At 39.4% G+C, this 14,974-nt stretch overlaps 1 protein-coding gene and 1 long non-coding RNA gene across 2 annotated transcripts in view; one reads left to right on the top strand and one right to left on the bottom strand.

Moving 5' to 3' along the window:
• The first annotated feature begins 645 nt into the window (after nt 1-645).
• Nucleotides 646-14,974, top strand: part of LOC311611449 — a 38,817-nt gene continuing 24,488 nt past the window's right edge. Inside the window, exons 1-2 of the long non-coding RNA XR_014793114.1 lie at nt 646-1,497; nt 1,607-6,555. This is a non-coding gene — a long non-coding RNA (uncharacterized lncRNA). The remainder of the gene's footprint in view (nt 1,498-1,606; nt 6,556-14,974) is intronic.
• SLFN5 (schlafen family member 5) overlaps nt 6,549-14,974 on the bottom strand; it is a 13,868-nt gene continuing 5,442 nt past the window's right edge. Inside the window, exons 3-5 of the mRNA XM_084863438.1 lie at nt 14,931-14,974; nt 8,960-9,680; nt 6,549-8,704 (exon numbers count right to left, since the gene is read on the bottom strand). The exon at nt 14,931-14,974 is cut by the window's right edge and continues 82 nt beyond it. Coding sequence (XP_084719564.1) covers nt 7,891-8,704; nt 8,960-9,680; nt 14,931-14,974 — 1,579 coding nt within the window. The 3' untranslated portion in view covers nt 6,549-7,890. The remainder of the gene's footprint in view (nt 8,705-8,959; nt 9,681-14,930) is intronic.

The following is a 14,974-nucleotide window of genomic DNA, read 5'->3' as shown; positions in this document are numbered from 1 at the left end:
GCTGATGGGGATTCTTCAGATGGCAGAAGAGGAGACACTGCCCAGAAAAGTTAGAAGTTCCAGAGCAGGAGAGGACAGGAGTAGCATCAATCAGCATGTCACATGGCTAAAAAATTACCTTGGAATATTGCTAGGTAAGACAGGAAGAAGAGCCCTAATTGAAAGGAAGTAGAGGTGGTGTGACCAAAAAGTAAGGTGAGGGCTTTGATTCAACACAGAAATGGCAGGGAATGGGGGAAAGGGGATATGGAAAGTGAGGTTTCAGAACGCATGGGACTGACACTGGGAGGAAGTATGTGTTGAGGAATATCCTGAGGACTGGAGTTGCCATCCCTGCAGAAGGCAACCGATCAATGTGTCTATTTCATACTGATGTCTCTATCTGCCCATCCCCCCCACTGCCCTTCCATTCTCTAAAAATCAATGGAAAAAATATCCTTAGGTAAGGATTAACAAACAAATATATGTGTGTGTGTGTGTGTGTGTGTGTGTGTATTTCTTCATATATATATTTGTTCATATATATATCTGTTCATATATATATATATATATATCTGTTCATATATATATATATATATATATATATATATATATATATATATTTGTTCAATATATAATTGATTTTTTCACAGAGAGGAAGGGAGAGGGATAGAAAGCTAGAAACATCAATGAGAGAGATACATCGACCAGCTGCCTCCTGCACACCTCCCACCAGGGATGTGCCCAAAACCAATGTACATGCCCTTGACAGGAATCGAACCCAGGACCCTTGAGTCCACAAACTGACACTCTATCCACTGAGCCAAACCGGTTTTGTCAAAATTCTTTTGACTGCCAGCTATCTCCTTGGGGAATAGGTCTTCATCTCTGGCCATGTAGGGATCGAACTCTTACGATGCGGGGCGGGGGGGGGGGGGGCCCGAGTCTTGAGGAACATCAGCATCAGGTTGTGAGGCAGCTGGCCCCAAACCTCTCAAAATGCTTCTTTGCCCAGGAAGGCTGCTTCTCTTGGGCTTGGTGTACCTGTCCCTCTAAAGGTACTTGGGGGTCCAGAGTTCCCAGCACCTACCCAAACATCCTCTTTCATGTCTCGGGGTGTCACTCCTTCCACACCCATACCCTTCCCTCAGTGCAAGAGACCTGGTGTGGTTGTAGGCTTTCACACTGATCTCAGCAACCCTAACCATCAGGCCTTCGGCATGGTGCGCAGCCATGTCTGTCCTGCAACTTACAGGGGATAACTATCAAAGCCTGTGGGCTTTCCATGGATCTTTTGAATAGTTTTGTCCACAATATCTATTTATTATTATTATTATTATTATTATTATTATTATTATTATTTTACTGTTTATTCATTCTAGAGCCATCGGAGAGTTTACTCCATAGAAACTAAATGCCTCAGACTAGAAGGGGGTCAAAGGGGAACATAAGTAATACTTTCAACAATAACATTAAAAAAAAAAAAAGGAAATTAAATGTGAGTCATGTGATTTCCCAGTGCCTTGTCCTCCACCTTCACTTCATCCTATGCTACTCCTGATAATGATGATGCCACCGTGTGTGTGTGTGTGTGTGTGTGTGTGTGTGTGTGTAAAACTGTTATCAGGTAGCTTGCAACTATCCCCACTAAAGCCATGGTGGTTTCTGCTGCTGGGCAAAGGGGAGAGAAGTTATAGAAGAAAGACAAAACAATGAATTCAAATTTCTATAAGCTATTTTATTTCTTTCATTTTAAAAAAAAGTTTGAAGCAAATATAAAAAATTAGCACTTATAAATCCTATATAGCAAAGATGTATTATACATAATTTTTAAAATTTTTTGTGTTGTTTAAATTTTATCCCTCCTCACTCACTACACATCCTTATTCATTATAATCTTGAAGGGCTTTTCCCATGGTATGGATTAATAGAAAACTAAGAAAGTAATTCATAAAACCATTACAAACAAGTACAAACACACAACTGGCAAAATCATATCACTAACCAAAATATCTGCACTACTCCAAATCCAAAAGTCATAAAAATCAAAAGCTGTCTTTTTCTCATCTGTGTTCCCTCACATTCATTTGTCCTTCCCTAGAGCCAAACACTATTACCAGTTTTTTTAGTACACTTTCAAAAATATGTAATGTATTTACAAAGACATCTTCATATCAGTTCTATAAGTCAAGGACATTTTAAAAACATTGCTTTGTTCACCCTACAATATATCTTAAAGGTGGTCCCACATCAATATCTAATTAATATCGAAGTGTGTTGGTATGACATAAGTTAATCAATTCAACCTATTGAGGGGGATATTTACTATTTTGCAGTCTTTCGCTATTAAAGATAAAGTGAAGTTCAATGAACTGTATAGAAGTCATTGCACATCTTTGAACATATGTGTAGAATGGCTAGCTAATGGGAAATGTGCATTTAAAATGTTGGTAGAGCCAAAACCGGTTTGGCTCAGTGGATAGAGCGTTGGTTTGGGGACTGAAAGGTCCCGGGTTCGATTCCGGTCAAGGGCAAGTACCTTGGTTGCGGGCATATCCCCAGTAGGGGATGTGCAAGAGGCAGCTGATCAATGACTCTCTCTCATCGATGTTTCTAACTCTCTATCTCTCTCCCTTCCTCCCTGTAAAAATCAATAAAATATATATATTTTTTAAATAAAATGTTGGTAGATAATAAAAAATACATAAAATAAAATAAAATAAAATGTTGGTAGATCGTTCTTGATAGAAGTTGTACTACTTTATAGCAATGTCTGAAAGTGCTTTTCCGCTGCCAAACAGTAAAATCATTAAGTTGGAATGTAATGATTTTGTCAATCTAATAAGTGGAAGGGAGTGATATATTGTTGTAGTTTTCAGTTGCTACATCTATATTATGACTAAAGATTCCATGTTTAGAAACTCTTTTAAATTCCTTTTCCGAGTTCTTCTTCTTGCTCACATCCATTGTCTCCCCCCCCCACCCCCTTTTTTTTTTTCTTTTTTGTGATCTTAGAATTTTTCTCTTTGATTTTTAGAAACTTGTTTAAAAATAAGGAGTAAATTATTTAACTATAACTTTTGTTGCGAATATTTGTCCAGTTGTGTTGTTTCTTGGTCCATTTTCATGGTGTTTTTACTACGAAGATAATTTTGTTTAAAATAGTCAATATTTTCTTTCGTGGTTTCTGATCAGGGACTATATTTAGGCCTTCCCTATCCTGACATAATAAAAATTGAATGTCCTACTTTGGCTTCATGTACTTCCATCACTTCATATTTTTACATTTAAATATTGAATCCACCTGGAATTTATTTTGCTGTCAAGTATAATGTATATAGCCAATGGCTAATTTTTTGCAGATATGTACCCAAGTCATTCAAAATAACTTGTGGAATAACCCATCTTTGCCCAACAAAATTGAAAGCCACCTTGAACATATACTACATTCCCACATATATTTTAATTTATTTTTGGACATTCTAATCTGCTCCATTCCTGCCACCTAATAAAACCACATTGTTGTAATTATTGTAGCTTTATGTTCTAACATTTGGTAATGCTAATTGCTCTCAGGTTTTCCCCTTTTTAGATTTCTCCTGGGTGCTCATGCTTTTTATTTTTCAATAAACTTTAAAAGTATTTTGATACTTGGGGAAAGTTCTGTAGGTATTTTTATAGGATGATATTGGATTTATAGATTAACTTAGTAAAAATGGATATATTTATGATTCTGAGTCTTCTTATCCAAAAATATCCTGTGCTTTTTATCTGTTCAAGTTCTCTTTTGTGTTCTTCAGTTTCATTTCATGGTTTTATTCATAAAGAACTTACACATTTCTTATTACAGTTATTCTTAATTAGTTTATCTTTTTTGTTGTTGTTGTAATTAGTACTGGGGTTTTTTCTTTCAGAATATCTTTCAACTAGATGTAGTTTGCATATAGGAAGGCAATGAGATTATTTGCCAATTGACAAATAAAACATTTAGGTTTACCTCATATTTTCCTGGTTTATTTGTTCAACCTTCTTCCTTCAAACCACTACTTTCTTCTCAGTTCATTTTTTTTTTCTTACTGAAGTACACTATTCACTAATTATTTCAGGGATGGGCTATGAATGATTAAGAGAAAATCCCAAGTTGTTACAAGTCTGAAAATTTAATTATTTTGCCCTCAACCTTGAGTGATAGTTTGGGGAGAAGGGACAGGTTCCAAGCCTCCAATCCTGAAGAGGAGAAGGGCGCACAAAACATACTGGATGGAATAATGGCTGAAAATTTTTCCAAATTTGGTGAAACTACACACAGGTGCAAGAAGTTCTTAAAAACCTCAACCATAAGAAATTTTCTTAATTGCCAAAGATCATCATAATTATTTTTCTTAAGTCAATAATAAAAAAGAGAAAATCTTCAAAGTACTCAGAGAAAAAGGACACAGTGTGTGCAGAGGTACAAAGATAAGGAGGACAGCACATGTATCACTGGAAAAGAAACAAGATAGAAGACAAGGGAGAAACATATTTAAGTTACTGAAAGACAAACTATCACCGTAGCCCTCCACCCAGCAGGTATCTTTCAAAAACAAAGGTGAACTAAAGACTTTGTTTTATACATGCAAAACCTGGATGAATTCAGCAGCAGCAGACCTGCCATATCAGAAATGTTAAATTCCTTTGAACAGAAGGAAAATCATGCAAAATGGAAATCTAGATTTGCACAAAGGAATAAAAATCACCAGAAATTGTACTGCATAGGTAAGTATAAAGAATTTTTTTCCATAGTATTTAAATCTCTTTAAAAAATAATTGGCTGAAAACTTTGGCCCTACAGGTTGCGTGTTGAAAAAAAAAAAAAAGTTAAAAGCAAAAATAATATCAACATATTATGGTATTTATGACATATATAGAAGTAACATATACCTTAACAATAGCACAAAGGCTTGGAAAGAAAAATGGAAGTATACTAGTACTGTTGTGGAATAATACCACTTGAAAGTTCAGAGATATATACTGTGGCCTTGGCCAGTGTGACTGTTGGTTAGGTGTTGTGCCATGCACCAAAAGGTTGGCCGTTTGATTCACGGTCAGGGCACGTGCCCTGTTGTGGCTCAGTCCCCGGTGAAGGGAGTGCAGGAGGCAGCCCATCAATGTTTCCATCTCACATAGATATTTCTCTCTCTCTCTAAAAAAAGTAACTAAAAATGTTTTTTAAAAGATATATACTATGAACTCTAGGGCTATGACTAAAATAACCAACCAAAACATTATAACAAATAGGCCAATAAAGAAGATAAAAATGTAATTATTTTAAAATGCACAATTAAGTCAAAGGATGCAGAAGAAAAGAAAGAAGAAAAAAAAACAGAAGGGACAAAGAAAAAAAAATGGAAAAATAGCAAACAAAGCAGAGCAGATGAAAACCTAAATCTAGCAATAATCACATGAAAATTAAATGGCCTAGGAAGGGGTGAAAGATACATGGGATCCTTCTATACTACCTGGCACTACACATTTATTGAATGTTTATGTCATGAGGTTGAGCTCCATTCTTTGCCTCTCTCTTGATGGTAAACTTTTGGCTATAGTTTTACTATTTTTTTCAATTCCTTTTAGACATTGGTAAAGAGACAGTCTGTGAACTTGACTGATCTAGTTCTGTATTAAGAATTGTCAATTTTTGTATTTATTTTATTTTAAAAGTGTCTTTCTATACTATCCTAAGTGATGTGTAACTTATTCCACATTAGCTGCAAATCATCTCACAATAAATTAATTCCATGCTTCCCCATGGGCGTGTCTCAAAAATTTTAATATTATAACCAGCTGCCAGAAGTAACCAATGTTAGCTTCAAGTTCATATTTCTTACATTGTTATTTCGATTTCGTTGGTCATTAAATTAAACGAAAAATACAGTGTAACCTTGAGTTCAGTACATTCATCCTCTTAGGGACTCTTTCATTAAAAAAAAAAAAAGAAAAAACACACAAAAGCGCACAAAGAAATGGCAGTGGGCCCTCACCAGTTTGGCTCAGTGGATGGACCGTCAGCCTGTGGACTGAGGGGTCCCAGGTCCAATTCCGGTCAAGGGCATGTACCTTGGTTGCGGGCACATCCCCAGTAGGGGGTGTGCAGGAGGCAGCTGATGGATGATTCTCTCTCATGATGTTTCTGGCTCTCTATCCCTCTCCTTTCCTCTCTGTAAAAAATCAATAAAATATATATTTTTTAAAAAGAAATGGCGCTGGCCCATGTGGCTCAGTTGGTTGGATGTGCACCGAAGGTTGCTAGTTCAATTCCCAGGCAGGGCACATGCTCGGGTTTGGGGCTTAATCCCCAGTGGGGAGCATGCAGGAGGTAGCCTATTGATATTCTGCTCTCACATCAACGTTTCTCTTTCTTTTTCCCTTTCTTTCTCTCTAAAAAGGTAATTAAAATATTAAAACACACACATACAATATGTCTCCCTGAGCAACTGTGGCAATCTTACCTTCGAATAGTAATCTAAGATTCTTCACAGGAACAATATTAAGAAGCAGAGCTAAAGAACTGAGGTTTGCCCTGACTGGTTTGGCTCAGTGGATAAAGCGTCGGCCTGCAGACTGAAGGGTCCCAGGTTGGATTCTGGTCAAGGTCATGTACCTTGGTTGCAGGCACATCCCCAGTGGGGAGTGTGCAGGAGGCAGCTGATCGATGTTTCTCTCTTTCATCAATGTTTCCAACTCTCTATCCCTCTCCCTTACTCTCTGTAAAAAATATATTTAACAAAAAACAACAACAACAAAAAAAGACCCTGAGATTTCAAGTGAAAAGCACACATAATTTTTTTTAATTGTGTTACAAAAATACTAACACCATTAAAAGGAATATAATGAAGTAATGTATGTGGTGTTTCAAAAATTATAATTTGCGCCTTGGCTGCCTTGCTCAGCGATTAGTGCATTGGCCCGCACAGCAAAGGGTCTCAGGTTCAAATTCCCGGTCAAGGACACACACCTGGTTTGCAGCTTCAATCCCAGGCCCCTGGGTGGGGGCTAGTGCTGGAGACAACCAATTGAAGTGTCTCTCACATCGATGTTTCTCTCTTTCTCTCCCCCTTCCTCCCTTCCACTCTCTCTAAAAATCAATAGAAAGAACAACACCAAATGTAATTTGTGCCTTCTCGTCATACATTTTGAAACATGCTACAATCATTCCTGGCCAACAAGAGCCCAGACATACTACCTGTTTCCATTCCTCATACCCTCCCAGCATGTCATAGTCAAGCATTTCTGTACCAGGGCTGTGTTAAAAATAATGAAAATAGCCCTCGCCAGTATGGCTCAGTGGATAGAGCATCGGCCTGTGGACTGAAGGGTCCCAGTTTCGATTCTGGTCAAGGGCATGTACTTTGGTCGCGGGCACATCTCCAGTAGGAGGTGTGCAGGAGGCAGCTGATCCATGTTTCTCTCTCATCGATGTTTCTATCCCTCTCCCTTCCTCTCTGTAAAAAATCAATAAAATATATTTAAGAAATAATAATAATGAAAATATCTGAGTCTGCCTGGCACATACAGCTCAGAGATTTTCTCATGACTTCCCTCACTGAGCACTTCTCAGACCACCCTAAATAACCAACCCCTCTTCCTATCTACCTGCCTACCTACACACACACACACACACACACACACACACACACACAATGTCTGCATCTCAGGTCCCTCCAATTACTACTCTGGTGTCCTTTACTACCATTGAAATTTCTTGAATTGGTTTGCTCTCTGTGAATCTAACCTGTCTTATTTGCTAACCATTCCCCAATCCCCAGTACTTAGCTCCACAGTGAGTCTTCATTAAATATTTGATGCTTAATGTTTAAATCACATAGTTTCACACTCACAGAAATGAGGGCTACTTAGATTAGGATCTTCGCTTCAGTTGGAAAACTTCAGAATATACAGCTGTTTCTTTGCCCTAGAAGCCAAAGAGAGCAGAAGATTGTGGAAAACAGCTGGCTGAGCTGTTATTGGATTGATCCCAAACACAATGTTCCTTTCCAGGCCTGAAAATCGACGGACGCTGTCCAATACAATGTGTTTGCCCATGATCGCTGATGCACTTTCTACTACTAACAGATCAGATTCCTCATTGGACTGAGACCTTTTTCTCTTCCTCAGTGCTCTTCGAAGCTTACCTGTATATTTGTGTACATCACTTGCTATGCTGCAAATCACAGCAATATCCTGGCAGGAATACCCCGCCTTCACAAGTGAATGGCATTTTTCTGCTATATAATCTACCAACTGCTCCATGTCCTTGTGCTCGCTAATCTCTAAGTGGCCTGGAACACCGCGAGACCATTCAGCTTCCCTGAATATATTCAAGGACTCGGAGGAGATGTTAGGTGGTGGATATTCTCTGACTTTTTGCATTATTTCTTGCAGGTAGTTGGCTATTGGGTCTGCATTGCGGACCACTCTGCTGAGCTCTTCTCTTGGGTACTGGTGTTGAAGGTCGGGGAGGCCAGAGTGTTCTGTGTGACTGGTCTGAAAGTAGTCCAGAAAGACCCAGAGAATTCCGGGGCCACCCTTTCCTCTCCGAGTGATGGCTTTTGCCTTCTCATACCAGTCCCCATCTTCAGTGCGGAAATTCTGAGCTTCGTCGATGACGATGTGTTGAATGTTTTCAAAGTTTGAATTTGTTATCATGAAGGCTTTTCGGGTCACTGCCTGGCAGATGTTTTTGCGGCTGAAAATGTAAGAAACACAGTCAAGTGTCCCCAATCAAGAAAAGGAAGTCAATTTTACTCTTAAACTAAGGTGACCAGACGTCCCGCTTTTTAACAATTTGTCCCGTGTCCCGCCAAAAGCGGGATGCCTGGTCACCTTATCTTAAACTCATCTTGACATAGTAAATAACAATATGAATCTTAGCATGTAAACTCAAAGCCACACCATCTGAACGTACTTAAGAACAGAAAATGAATGCCGTCAGGCTACATACCTCACGAAATCTTTCAGGGGCTGGTTCTCGCAGATGTAAAGGATGCCACCTGGTTGACAGTGAAACACATTCCTGATCTTTTCCATTATCCTAAAGGCCAAGATGGTCTTCCCTGACCCAGGTAAGCCATGCACAAATAGCAACCTGGTCTTGCGGAGGTTCATTGAAAGCAACTCATATTGTTTGTCGGTGAGTAGGTTCAAAACCTCACAGCCCAGCTCCTCACTTAACAAAGATCTGAACCCACCCAACACTATCAGTAGGGACTGCAATAGAACTTCCATGTCCTCCGTGGTCATCCTGCAATAGGACACAGGGTAGCTTGGCAGTTTTGAACCATTAAGGGCTTTTGCTGTTGTGTCAGGATTCAGCAGGAAGGCCTTGGGAAGAAGGCAGAATTTTCCGGTGTAGCCACCAGTGTTCACCAACTTCTGCTTTAAGGTACGGGCGACTCTCATCGTATAGTCCTCCCAGCAGCCATCGTCCTTTCTGAGGATGGTGTAGAGGACTGGGATTTTTTCTTGGGAAAGTAGAAGAACGTCACAGATGACTTCCTGCTTCTCTTGCAAACCCACATCCACAGCCCAGCTTCGAGAAAAAATCAACAGTCCTTGAGAGACACTGTGCATTTCCTTATTTATTAAGCGTTTGAGTCCTCCGTTTTCTAAGAAGAGCTCCGTGTAGAGCTTTTGCGGAACATATTCCACGTTCTCCGATGATACTAGACAGGGAAGGAATTGGAGTAAATGAGAGAGTTCGCAGACAAGCTAGTCTTCATCATTCTATGTAACAGATTCAGTCCACACTTGGGTCTACCATGTGTTAGGACTAGGTTTGCATTAGTTGACACAAGCTCAAACAATTCCAGTCCGAGGGAACTGACAAGCAATGGGCATAAACAGAAACAGAGATAGTCACACAAAGTAGTAAATTAATGGGAAAGCATTATGTGAACACCAAGGAGGGGTGCAGCGTAGAAGAGAAGAGAAGATGAAGAAGGTGACCCCTGAGCTGCTCCTTACAGGACGATTGAAGTTAGCCAGGTGAAGGAAGGGAGAATAGAGAGATGGGTAAAGGGTATATGAGTAAAGCATGGAGGCGAGAAACAGCAAGGGCCGTTCAGGCAACTCCAAGCAGATAGTGTTGCTGATGTCTAGAGTGAAAAGCAAAAAGGTGGAGATGAGGAGGAAGGCATTATAGTGCCATTTTATTTATTTATTTGTTTGTTTGTTTGTTTGTTTGTTTTTAAATATTATATTTTATTGATTTTTTACAGAAAGAAAGGGAGAGGGATAGAAAGTTAGAAACATCGATGAGAGAGAATCATCAATCGGCTGCCTCTTGCACACCCCCTACTGGGGATGTGCCCGCAACCAAGGTACATGCCCTTGACCGGAATAGAACCCAGGACCTTTCAGTCCGCAGGCCAACACTCTATCCACTGAGCCAAACCAGTTTCAGCTATAGTGCCATTTTAATACCTGGCAGTGCTGACTATAGTTAATAATACTGTATTATTATATAATACAGTTGCAAAGACAGATCTTAGATATTTTCAACACACACACACACACACACACAAATGGTTAATTAATCTTATTATGGTCGTCATTTCACAATATATAGGTGTATGAAAGCATTTTGCCACACACCTTATACATTGTGTTACCTGTTATAACTCCACAAAGCTGGGGGGGTGGGGACCTAGCAAATGTTATGTACAATATTAACTTCATCTACATGGCACCCTGTGAAAGGCAAAACTATAGAAATGAAGAACAGCCGAAACCGGTTTGGCTCAATGGATAGAGCGTCGGCTTGGGGACTGAAGGGTCCCGGGTTCGATTCCGGTCGAGGGCACGTACCTTGGTTGCGGGCATATCCCCAGTAGGGGGTGTGCAAGAGGCAGCTGATCGATGACTCTCTTTCATTGATGTTTCTAACTCTCTATCTCTCTCCCTTCCTCTCTATACAAAATCAATAAAATATATTAAAAAAAAAAGAAAGAAAAGAAATGAAGAACAGATCAATGGCTGCAGGGAGTTGGGGGTTAGAGGAAATTTTGACTACAAATGGGCAACATGAAGGAGCCTTTTTGTTGTTGTTGTTAATCCTCACCCGAGGAGATTTTTTCTATTGATTTTTTTTTTTTTAGAAAGAGTGGAAGGGAAGGACAGAGAGGAAGAGAAAGAGAAACATTGGTGTGATAGAGACACATGAATTGGTTGCCTTTTCGCATGCGATCAAGTCCAGAATCATACCTGTAACCCAGGTACTTGCCCTTGATTGGAAATCAAACCCATGACCCTTCAGTGCACTAGCCCAACATCCTAACCACTGAGCACACTGGCCAGGGCAGGAGCTATTTTTTTGTTGATTGAATTGTTCTGTATCTTGACTGTGGTGGGCACACAAATTATACATATTTTAAAACCCTTAATCTGTTTACAAAGAAAGATCCATTTCACATTTGTATTTTTAAAAAATTAATTATTTAGCTGAAACTGGTTTGGCTCAGTGGACAGAGCGTCGGCCTGTGGACTGAAAGGTCCCGGGTTCGATTCCGGTCAAGGGCAAGTACCTTGGTTGCGGGCACATCCCCAGTGGGGTGTGTGCAAGAGATGTTTCTCTCTCATCGATGTTTCTAACTCTCTATCCCTCTCAATTCCTCTCTGTGTAAAATCAATAAAAATATAAAACAAACAAACAAACAAATTATTTAAAGTGCTATTTTAAAAAAAAGTTTGGCTTTTCCTATATGTATATAAAACCTTTTGGGGTCAGGAGCCCAAATTTGGAATCTAACCAAAACTATGAATCCTCTTCTCAGAAACACACACACACACACACACACACACACACACACGTACACACACACACACACAATTTGAATTTTTAATTCTACATAAGGGGAAGAGACAAGGATGAATCCAGATTTCTGTGCTTGGCTGGGTGGAGGATGGATTCTCTAATTGACAGAGATAATTTGAAAAGAAAACTTAATACAGAATAATATGAGGAGTATAGAGAGGAAATAGAAGATTGTTAGAGTGGGAGATTGATTTTGGAAATGCTCAGATTGGGATACCTGTTGAACATCAAGCTATCCAGCAAGCCATTGGGCACACCAGTAAAATTTGTCTGGACTCAGAATTACTAGCGTTATCCTATGTAATAAAAGGCTAATATGCAAAATGACTGAATGCTGGAACGACCAGTCACTATGACATGCACTGACCACCAGGGGGCAAACGATCAACACAGGGGGAGCGCCACTCAGCACAAAGCCCTGAGCTGGGCTCACAGCTGGTGAGTACAGCAGCAGTGGCAGGAGCCTCTTTCAATCTCACGGCAGCACTAAGGATATCTGACTGCCAGCTTAGGCCCGCTACCCACGTCAATCAGGCATCCCCCAAGGATTCCCGGACTGCGAGAGGGCACAGACCTGCCTGAAGGATCTCCCCCACAAGTGCATAAATTTCATGCACCAGGCCTCTAGTTTTCTACAAAAGTGAACGAAACTAAAGGCACTTCCTATTACTACTTCCATTTAATATTATTCTGGAATTATTGGCCAATGAATTGAAATAAGTAAAAGAAATAGTGTACATAAATATAAAAAAGTTCAAAATTACTTTTGCTTTTGCATTAATAAAAGTATTATGTAAAATGTTTGGAAATGGCATAATCTAAAACTATGAGCTTTCCTACATGCCAGCAATTCACAATCAGAAATTATTTTTGTATAAAGATCTCATTCTAGAAATAAAATTTAACATATATGGTAACAATATGAATAAAACTTTGAAACTATTAAGAGGCATACCATATTTCATTAATTATAAGTGTACTTTAATATCCTTTATTCTCAAAGAGAATTTTTTTATTGATGAGAGAGAGACTTGCTGTTCCACTTATTTATGCATTCATTGGTTGATTCTTGTATGTGCTTCAACCAGGGATTGAATTTTTAAGTAATAAGGCTGTTTTATGTAATTTCTGTATATATAGTATATTCCAAAATAAAAACAGCTAAAGCTGTTGAGGAATATTATAAGATATTTTCTTATATAATAAAAGGATAATATGCAAATTGATCTTAACTGCAGAACTACTGGAAACAACTGGTCACTATGATGTCACCAACCATCAGGGGGCAGATGCTTAGTACAGGATCTGCCCTTGGTGGTCAGTGCACTTCCACAGGGGGCGCTCTGCTCAGCTGGAAGCTGACTCATGGCTGGCCAGTGGTGGTATTCTCTCCCATCTCCAAGGAAGCACTAAAAATGGGGGTGAGTGGGCCCAATGGGGGATGTTCACCTGCCGGGCTGCCAGAGGGATGTCTGACTGTCAACTTAGGTCCAATCCCCCAGGGAGTGGGCCTAAGCCAGCAGGTGAACATCCCCCGAGGAGTCCTGGACTGCGAGAGGGCACAGGCCAGGCTGAGGGATCCCCCGAGTGCACAAATTTTTGTGCACTGGGCCTCTAGTATAATCAATAAAAGAATTGGGTAAATCTGTGAGTTAACTCATGACAAGATGTAAATATACATTACTCAGATTTAGCCCTGTGCTTGCATATAGCTGTAGTGTATTTATTTTACTACTGAATAATAATATTCCATTATGTGAATATATTACAGTATATTTATGCATTATTGTGATAAAAGATAATTTGGTTGTTTCCTAGTTGGTGCAATTGCAAACAGTGAACTTATGAACACTATGAGATATTGGTAAATCTCCAATTATATGTATTTACTGATGTGTATGCACACATTTTTCTTTAGAAACTAGAAAGAATTGCTAGAGTATGCAAATAACCAATTATACAAGGTAATATCAAGTTTGTTTCCCAAAGGGATTTGGCCAATTTAAATTCCCAGCAGCAATATTAAAAAAAAGATCCTGATTAGCTACAACTTCTCCAATGCCTGTTATGTGGTGAGCATCCTATCTAATAAAAGAGAAACATGCAAATTGACCATACCTTCCCGATACCCACAAGCCATACCAACCAGCCAATCAGAGCAAGTATGCAAATTAACCCAACCAAGATGGCAGTTAATTTGTATATCCAGGCACAGAGCAAAGACTGAAGACAGTGTAGAAAGAAGCCAAGTGCTGCTCCGGAGAGAGGCTGCGGAGAAGCAAGCAGGTGGGGTGGGGAAGAAGGGAGGGAAGCAGGTGGGGTGGCGGAGGCCGCAGCAGGAAGCCCTGTTGCAGGAGTCTCCTAGCAATGGGCCTCCAGTTTCCTCATAACTGTATTGGTCATGTGTCTTCTTTTCTTAGAAAGTCATCTTTATAACTATTTCCCATTTTTCTATTTGTTCTTTTGAAAAACTATGTAAATCCTTTTAAAAATATATATTTTATTGATTTTTTTTTTTTTTTTTTTTTTACAGAGAGGGATAGAGAGCCAGAAACATCGATGAGAGAGAAACATCAATCAGCTGCCTCTTGCACACCTCCCACCGGGGATGTGCCAGCAACCAAAGCATGTGCCCTTCACTGGAATTGAACCCGGGACCCCTCAGTCCTCAGACAGATGCTCTATTCACTGAGCCAAACCGGTTTTGGCAAAATTATGTAAATTCTTTATGTATTATTGATACAAATTCTTTGTCAACTACATGGATTGTAAATGTCTTTCAAGATTGTAGTTAAATCTTTTCACTCTTTTGAGGAGCATAGGTTCTTAATTTTAAAGTAGCAAAATTTATCAGTCTTTTTGTTTAAGTTTAATTCTTTTGTGTCTGGTTAAAGAAACTCTTTCTTATCTGAACAACACTAAATTATTCACATACATTTTCTAATAAGAGTTTGAAAGGTTTGTTTCTGACATTTATTCCCCCAAACCTTCTGGACTTGATTTCCCCCCCCCTATAACGTAAAACAAGAGTCCAATTCTATTTTTTTCCATGTGGATGCACAACCCACCTGTTCCTAAGCAACCACCGATAATGAATTACCTGGAAAGTAGCGTTTTTGCTGTTCTCTCAGAAATTCCAAATTC

Source organism: Pipistrellus hanaki, assembly GCF_964339955.1.
Source record: "Pipistrellus hanaki genome assembly, chromosome: 16".
In the NCBI taxonomy this organism is placed as follows: Eukaryota; Metazoa; Chordata; class Mammalia; order Chiroptera; family Vespertilionidae; genus Pipistrellus; species Pipistrellus hanaki.
This window is presented reverse-complemented; position numbering and strand designations above follow the sequence as displayed.